Source organism: Sander lucioperca, chromosome 10 (genome assembly GCF_008315115.2).
Source record: "Sander lucioperca isolate FBNREF2018 chromosome 10, SLUC_FBN_1.2, whole genome shotgun sequence".
Taxonomy (NCBI): Eukaryota; Metazoa; Chordata; class Actinopteri; order Perciformes; family Percidae; genus Sander; species Sander lucioperca.
The window spans coordinates 8,292,425-8,302,131 of record NC_050182.1 but is presented as its reverse complement, the minus strand read 5'-3'; the positions used below and the strand labels follow the sequence as shown (position 1 = coordinate 8,302,131).

The following is a 9,707-nucleotide window of genomic DNA, read 5'->3' as shown; positions in this document are numbered from 1 at the left end:
CACACGCACAGACAAAAACACACAACACACACACACATACATACATACACACAACAAGCACACAACACAGACACAACACACAGACACGCACACACACACACACACACACACACACACAGAGAGACACAGAGAGACACACACACACTCACAGAGACACACACAAAGAGACACACACACAACAAACACACAACACAGAGACACACACACACACACACACACACACACACACTCACTCAGAGAGACACACAAAGAGACACTCACACACACACAACACAGAGACACACACACGCACACAAACACACACACACTCAGAGAGACACACACACACACACACACACACACACAGACACACGCACAGATACACACACACACATGCACACACACAGAGACACACACACACAAACAGAAACACACACAAAGAGACACACACACACACACACACAGAGACACACACACAGACACACGCACATACACACACACACACACACACACACACACACACACGCACACAGAGACACACAAAGAGACACACACACACACACACACACACACGCAAACACTAGACACAGAGACACACACACACACACACACACACAACCAATGCATCTTGGGAAAATAAAGGAAACAGTAGAAATAACACTGCAGAGATAGAGATCTTCATGGTAGTCTGGGGATCACAACATGGGAAAAACCTTGTAACAACACATTATGTAACACCAACATCACAAGGTAATGACATCACAATATAATAACAACGTAATACTTTTTTTGTAATACAAAGTTTAGCACTGCCATTTGTAAGTATTCAAAGTTAATAACAACGCTGCTAAACACATCTACTAACTGCTGATATGACCGAGCTGTGACAGAGAGTGCTGCAGCCGGCGGCAGGAAGCCCTGTAGCTGGTGGCAGGAAGCTCTGTAGCTGGCGGCAGGAAGCTCTGTAACTGGCGGCAGGAAGCCCTGATAGCTGGCGGCAGGAAGCTCTGTAGCTGGCAGCAGGAAGCCCTGTAGCTGGCGGCAGGAAGCCCTGATAGCTGGCGGCAGGAAGCTCTGTAGCTGGCAGCAGGAAGCCCTGTAGCTGGCGGCAGGAAGCTTTGTAGCTGGCAGCAGGAAGCCCTGTAGCTGGTGGCAGGAAGCCCTGATAGCTGGCGGCAGGAAGCTCTGTAGCTGGCGGCAGGAAGCCCTGATAGCTAGCGGCAGGAAGCCCTGATAGCTGGCGGCAGGAAGCTCTGTAGCTGGCGGCAGGAAGCCCTGATAGCTGGCGGCAGGAAGCTCTGTAGCCGGCGGCAGGAAGCCCTGATAGCTGGCGGCAGGAATCTCTGTAGCAGATGTCTGAGTGTCTGACAACATTGAACGCAGTATGTAATACATTTCTATGCATTTTGTAATACTTTATTTCATAAGGTGTGTAAGATCAGATGACACAAAAGCAGTTAAAATATGTTGTGTTGAAACAGGCTTCATTATGTTATAGATATTATTTATTACTTTTAGATTTTCTTTCTTGAAGAGAGAAGAAAACATCCGGTCTGGTTGGTTATTACTTAGACTGATGCACCGTGTTATTACAACCCTTCACCTTCTGCAAGATCCGCTGCTTTATTTCATGATTTATTACTAAATGCACAGAAATTTATCACATATTGGGTTCAGGGTCTTTATTAAAAGCATGCAGTAAAAACATCAGGGGATTCTGGAAAAAAGGCAACAAAAACAATTTTTTTTTTGAAAGTGAGCAGCAAACACAAAAATAAATTAAGTGAAGAAAACCTGTAAAAAAAAAGTGATTTTTTGAAAAAAAAAAAAAAAAGAAGTCCCAAACCAACAAGACAGTTTGGGTTCAGTTCAAACAGAACAAAGAGATTAGAGAAGAGCTGCAGATTCATCACATACTGTAGACTTTTCTTGCAATAAAGAATAAAATTAAAGTTAAAGAGAGTCAGAGGGTTTTCTTACCAAAGAGTTGGTGCAGAAAGTTTCAGGTGCAAAGATCCAAAAACAGAAGAACTTCTGTCCTTCAGTCCTCTGGTTTCATTCAGTAAAAAGGATTAAATGTAGAAATGTAGAAGCTAAACTGCACAAAGTCTGAAGAAGAGAAGAACTGAGATGATGCAAATCTGAAGAATTAGAAATGTAATCGTCTGCTGTTTTATATCCTCCGACAGAGAGAGGATGTGTCTGAAGTTAACCGCTGAATATCATCTGCATATGCAAGGCAAGGCAGCTTTATTCGTAGAGCACATTTCAGCAACAGGGCAATTCGAAGTGCTTTACATGAATTGATTGAATATGATTTAAAACAGATAAAATATAAGAATAAAAGTTACAGTGCAGTATAAGAAATGAAACATTGAAGAGCAATTACAACAGTTAAATATATAAAAGCAGATAAAATAGGAATTTCTCTTTATACGCTTATATAGATTGTCATACAGTGTCAACAATGTATAAGAAATTAACAGTTATTTAAAGAAAGGCAACATCAAATAGATAGGTCTTCAGCCTTGATTTAAAAGAACTGAGAGTTGCAGCAGACCTGCAGTTTTCTGGGGGTTTGTTCCAGATATGTGGAGCATAAAAACTAAATGCTGCTTCCCCCTGTTTAGTTCTGACTCTGGGGACAACAAGCAGACCTGTCCCAGACCACCTGAGAGGTCTGGGGGGGGTCATACTATGCGGTAATCTAATTTAATGTATATGATCAACAATCAGCTACAGGTTCAGGCGTTACACCCAAACTGATCCAGATTCAAACACACTTCACTTATGGTCAAAGATGAAATCAAAGTTAAGATGTTTTAGGGCGTTTTCACACCTGTTCGATCCAGACGCTGACTGTAAATGATGACCTACAAGAATAGACAAAAATTGAAAAACACTGTTTTACATTACAAAGAGAAACACAAGGCTGAAAGAAAATCCCCATAATTGTTGGTACAACAAAATAAAGACTAAAATATTGATAAAATCATCTGAAAAAAACTTGAGAACCTTCGAAAAAAGCGAGTAAAACAACAAAATGACAAAAAGAATGACATTTTGAGTCAACTCTCAGTTTCGGTCAGTTTTTCGGCCTGTTTACGATCAGTTTTGGGTCATATTTTAGAAGTCTTCAGTCTGAATCTGGGCTCAGTGTTTGGTGAATAAAGTGTAACGTGCTGGAGAAGATTTGTGCAACATGTTTTTATATTCTACTGCGCCTCATTTAGAAGAAAGCCACAAGTGTTAAAACGCCCCGACTCTAATAACCATCAAACGTCATAACTTCCCCTTTTGTGTGTGTGTGTGTGTGTCGTTGTGTGTGTGTGTGTATGTGTGTGTGTGTGTGTGTGTGTGTGTGTGTCTGTGTCTCTCTCTGTGTGTGTGTGTGACTGTCTGACTGTCTGTCTGAATGCGTCTCGGTGTGTGTATGTCGGTTTAACTTTAACGTGTTAACTTCCCCTTTTGTCTGTGTGTCTGTGTGTGCATGCTAAAGCTTAGATCGGGCCCAAAAAAAAAAAAAAAAGAAATCAACCCCGACACATTAACTGTAATTATGACTATGCTTATGCTCACCATTCTGTAGAAAATGAAAAAGAGGAAGATATTAGGGTTACATCATACACATTCTTACTGGATATACTTGTTAAAGATACAGTATGTAACATTTCTGAATTAAAACCACGGACGTCATTAGGCCTATTTTTGGAGGGCTGACGCTACCCCAAAAGGTTCCTGAGCTCCCCAAATAAGTAAAATATTTTAATTTTTACAGTGCACTCTGTATCACTCGCTACTTTAAATCAATCTTCCTTCATCTGTTGCAGTCAGTCTGTTTTATTTAAACTAGTACAGAGCCAGTTCAAAATGTGCCTGTTTGGAATGGGCTGATTGCTTGGCCTGTGGTATTGCTGCTTATAGAATTCTCCCAAACCAAATTGTACCCCAAAATGACTTACAGAAGGACCCCAAACCACTTAACCCTTGTGTTCTCTTCCCATCGACCAAACTTTGTTTTTTCTGGCGTGTGAAAGCTGCCCCACATTGATCACAGCTGTACGGCTTCTCTCCAGTGTGAACTCTGATGAATCTCTAAACAGGTTGAAGTTGTGAAGGATTTGTCAGTGCTGACAGCGGTGACGTTTAACTCCACTTCCTCTCCGTTTCTATCAACAGACAGAAAAAAAGAGAGAGTGAGTTAGTGAGGTGCCACGCTGTAGCAATCTATCTTAAACTAGAAACAACATGTAGAGCATGTCTGTGGAACATAGTTTGACTGATGCACCTTTCTTAATTATATGCCGACATCCCCATTATGGAGTTGCATAATGGGAAAATGTAAGATCCAGTGTTGGTCAGTTTGTGATAAATAAACTACTTTTGATTAATATAATGTGTGGCCTCCCTTTTTATTGCCAGCCTTTAGCCAGGCAGTAACAAATGGGGGATCATATGGGATTGTTAGTGCTGCAAAACTTTTTTTTTTATTAACGATAATTCTTTTGCCATTTTTATGCCTTTATTTGACAGGACAGCTGAAGACATGAAAGGGGAGAGAGAGGGGGAATGACATGTAGCAAAGGGCCGCTGTGTTGAGGAGTATACCTCTATATATGGGCTACGTCTACATCAGAGGAAGACTAACCCTTGTGTTGTCTTCCCGTCTACCAACTTTTAGTTTTTTCTAAATTTACTTTATTTTCAACCTTGTTGTTGTTTCGACACTTGGCACTTTTCGCTACGTTTTTGTCGATTGTTTTTCAGCAATTTTTTTGATGTTCTATTGTCAATTTTTTTTCAAATGCTATAAATTAAATAAAACACCCAAATTCAAGACAAGTAGTGAACTGATCATTTATTTTACCCATGAAGAGTAATGGTTGTATGGAACCATCCATGTTACTTTCTTTGACAATTTGGTGGAAAGAAACCCAAATTTCTGATATAGAAACTTTTAGAAAATTGGTCAAATTTGACCCGAGGACAATAGGAGGGTTCATATGCAACTCCACTGTACAGCCTACTATCTATTGACTTAGTGTAGGCTATGTCTACATCAGAGGAAGACATTGTGCTACTGTATTTACCTGACCAAAATATCACAATGAAAATGTGGAGTAATCAGACATTAGCCTCATGGACTCATGGCAGTGCACTACCCACCCGGCCCGTTATGAGAGCCAATCAGCACAGATCTGCGTTCATCAACTACCAGAACTGACTGTTTGTGTGTGTGTCTGTGTGTGTCTGTGTGTGTGTGTGTGTCTGTGTGTGTGTCTGTGTGTGTCTGTGTGTGTGAAGGAGTTCAATGAAGAACACAAAGCGAACTAACATACATGTAAGCTGACAAGGCAGCAGTTAAATACCTTGGGGTCTTGTTCGCGAGTGAGGGGACAATGGAGCGGGAGATTGGTCGGAGAATCGGCGCAGTGGGGGCGGTATTACATTCAATTTATCGCACCGTTGTGACGAAAAGAGAGCTGAGCCAGAAGGCAAAGCTCTCGATCTACCAGTCAGTTTTCGCTCCTACCCTCACCTATGGTCATGAAGGCTCCAAAGATCCAGGGTACAGGCGGCCGAAATAGGTTTCCTCAGGATGGTGGCTGGCGTCTTCCCTTAGAGATAGGGTTAGCTCGGAGTAGAGCCGCTGGTCCATTACGTCTAAAGGAGCCAGTTGAGGTGGTTCGGGCATCTGGTAAGGATGCCCTCTGGGCGCCTCCCTAGGGAGGTGTTCCAGGCACGTCCAGCTGGGAGGAGGAAGAAACAGGACTAGGTGGAGGGATTATATCTCCACCCTGGCCTGGGAACGCCTCGGGATCCCCCAGTCAGAGCTGGTTAATGTGGCTTGGGAAAGGGAAGTTTGGGGTCCCCTGCTGGAGCTGCTGCCCCCGCGACCCGACCCAGGATAAGCGGACAAAGATGGATGGATGGAAGGCAGCAATTGGTATCAAGGAGTTCAATAAAGAACACAAAGAGAACTAACATACATGTAGGCTGATGACTGTCCAATCACAGGGAAGAAACCAGGAACACAGGAACAGCTGGCACAGACTTCCTGACAAAAGACGACAAACCAAAAACAGAAGCAGAAAGCAGAGACTAAATACATGAGGTAATGAGGGTAGAAATGAGGGACAGGTGACATGAGGCAACCATGAACAAGCAGGGGACATTAAAACCAGCAGCATCATAACCATCAACCATTTAGAGATCAGAGCTGAAGTTGAAGAGATTATTTTAGTTTCTGCTCCACTTGTGTTCAGTCTGTTCTTGTTTCTGACAGAATATAAACTGTAAAGAGAGTCAGGGCTCCATCTGGTGGAACAATCCTCAACTCATCCTCACACATACACATTTATACATTGTTCCCTTTTTCAACGAGAAGTGTGTGAGTATTTGTGTGTGTGTGTCTCTGTGTGTGTGTTTGTGTGTGTGTGTGTGTATGTTTGTGTGTGTGTGTGTGTGTCTGTTTGTGTGTGTGTGTCTGTTTGTGTGTGTGTGTCTGTTTGTGTGTGTGTATGAATGAGTGAACATGATGACATTAAAAACAGACCCAGAGTTAAACTGTCACGTCTTTTATTCAACAGGAGTCACAAGTTACTCTAATTCATCAGGTAGTAACAGATTACTCTGATTCATCAGGTAGTAACAGATTACTCTGGTTCATCAGGTAGTAACAGATTACTCTGATTCATTCATCAGTTGAGAATCTTTACACCTTTTTCATAGTGAACAGGATTACCTTTGTTATCACAACTGATTACAATTCTCAGGTTGGCATCAGAGCCACGGCACTTACAGTGGGGAAGACTCTTGTTCTTATTGCATTTGCAGTTAACAACTCTGAACTTTTTAAGGCTGATTCTCAGATTTTGATTTCCTGGATAGGGCTCTCCTTCATCCCCACAGATCTTTTGGACAATGCCGTAACTCGCACTGATGAAGGTGTTCTCCTTCTTACACTTCTTACTGTTGGTTTCACTGATTTTTCTCTGTTTTATCACGGCGTCACAGCTCTTACGATTCATGTTCTGAAAGATATGCTGATTTATAAACTTCTTAACTCTTGGATCTAGTTGTCTCCTAAACTTTTCAGCCCGCGTTTCTTCTCCGTTGCCGTCCATGATTCCTCTGACATCCGATTGACAACATATATACAAATGCTCGAAAATAAAAAAGTAGACTCATTTCAGTCACTAGTCTCAAGGTACAACCTTGAACAGAGCGATTTTTACAAATATTTGCAGGTAAGGTAATATCTTTTAAAAAATATAAAAAGTCAAGCCACCAGAAAAGAACACCCCTTAATAACGGTGTTGATAAAAAATTATAATAAAGCTAACAAAAAAGCCCTGTCAAAAATATATAAAACTATTGAAAGTAATACAAATATCAATAATGGATGCCAACTAAAGTGAATGGATGAAATAGGAGAGAGACTGAGTGAAGAGGATTGGAGTCAGGTGTGCAGTGGGATACATAAAACAACAAACTCAAAATATTGGAAGGAATTTGCATGGGAAGTATATGCCACAGCACAGAAGATGATTGGCTGCCCTCTCCCCTCCCTGACAGAAATCTACACCTCCTGCTGCCTCAGTAGAGCTGAAAACATCACCAAGGACAGCTCCCACCCTGGCTCTGATCTGTTAGACCTACTGCCCTCAGGGGGGCGCTATAACCACTCTGAACTCACACATGCACTGACTTCACTCCACAGTCTTACCCCCAACCCCCGGACTCTCTTCTACCCACCTATTGTGCAATATTAATATTTAATACTTAATACTTTTGATAACACTGATAATTATGTGCACTTTCATTACTGAGCAATATTTAATATGCAATACTTCTGAAAACACTGATAATTCTGTGCAATTTCATTACTGTGCAATATCATTATTTCACACTGCGTATCACACTGTATACAAACCATATTTATCTTTAAATTTGTATATATGTATAATAGCATCTCAGAACTGTGCACCTTGCCCCCCTTTTTCTTTTGCACTATGTATTTTATTTTATTCCATGTTGTTACATTTCTCTTACGTACATGTTGACACTGGAGTTGCTTCAATCTCGTTGTACATGTGTATAATGATAATAAAATTCTATTCTATACCAGATTTTTCATTACACTAAATGTTCTTGGTAAAATTAAAAGCACTAAGAAATCACACTGCTGGAGAAATTGTAATGAAGAAAAGGCAAATTACTCACATATTTTTTTTCTGCCCTATGTTAAAACCATTCTGGCAACTGGTTATAATGGCAATAAAAAGAACTCTACATCTGAAAGAAACTATTAATCCAACATACATAATGATAGTAAAATCACCACCCGAGCTAAAACAAGAGATGGACCAGTATTTATATAGAATTATCAGAATTGCAGCCATGCAGCAGATAACAATAAACTGGCTGAAACCATTAACACCAACAGTCCAGAGATGAAAAGAAAACAATGCATGACATTTCAGAAAGGGAGAGAATAACATACAGAATCAGAAATGAAGAATATGAGTATGAAAGACGCTGGGCTAAATGGATACAATATAAATCCAACAACTAAAACAGGAAAGTACGAGGAATTTAGATCGATAAAATCATGTAAAGAAGAACAGAAGCAGGGCCGGGTTGGGAAAGAAAAATATAGCTCGACATGCAAAGTTAAATACACCTGAGAGGAGAAAATATGGGCACAAACACGCACACACACACACACACACACACACACACACACACACACACATACGAATATTAATAACAATGGATTTAAATGGTAGATGTATACCAATTATTGTTATGTAAAAATATTTAGTTATTCATTCATGCACATCCTTGCTGTTTTTGAGTGTTATTTTGGTAGACTGATAAATGAATGAATGAACTAAGTTATTGTGTTTTAAGTTAAGTCATTTTAGTCATCTTTTATATATACACAAATCAACTTCTGTGTTTCTTTGGTAAAAGTTTGGGAGTGTATGCATATATGGTATGTGTATGTGTATATATATATATAGATGTATGATTCAAAGTGTATAGGGGTGCAGATGTATATGTAAGTATGCTTGTTTTTTTATCTATTTTTTTGTTTTTTTTGTTTATTAATTTCTATTTTCCTTTCGCTATGAGCATTGCTTTTGTTATGTTATTATTATCAGCACTGGGTGGACTACACAGATATGTACATACATATCAAAAAAATTGCAAGGATATGATAATGGTACTGCTTTGTACGGTAATGGATTGTTAATTAAGTGAAGGAATTGCAATAAAAGTATATTTTACAAAAGCATTGAAAGAGTGAATATATTAATTATCCATGTTGATGGATAAACTCTTGGATTTCCTCCAGCAGCAGAAAGCAGCAGAACACCAGCAAAGATAGAGATCTTCATGATAGTCTGGGAACATAGAGTTATAATTACCTGAGATCAGATTAGATTATTATTAGTCAGCAATTTACTGAAGAGTTGTTGCAGAAAGCTTCAGTCTGTCCTTCACTCCTCTGGTTTCATGCAATGAGAAAGATGAAATGGTTACCAAAACAAAGAGTAAACTCTGACACGATGCAAATCTGAAGAGTCTGCAGACAGAAAAATGAAATCATCTCGTGTCTTATATTGTCTGACAGAGAGAGGTTGTCTCTGAAGTTCATCACCATATATGGTGACCAATCAGCTCCAGGTTCAGGTGTTACACCCACAGATCACATATAC

General features: G+C 40.1%; 1 protein-coding gene across 1 annotated transcript; it reads right to left on the bottom strand.

The window, feature by feature from the left end:
• Nucleotides 1–6,680: 6,680 nt before the first annotated feature.
• LOC116058393 (ribonuclease-like 3) lies at nucleotides 6,681–7,010 on the bottom strand. The gene has a single exon (XM_031311223.1). It carries the CDS (start codon nucleotides 7,008–7,010, stop codon nucleotides 6,681–6,683), a length of 330 nt encoding a protein of 109 aa, XP_031167083.1.
• Between the last annotated feature and the right edge of the window lie 2,697 nt (nucleotides 7,011–9,707).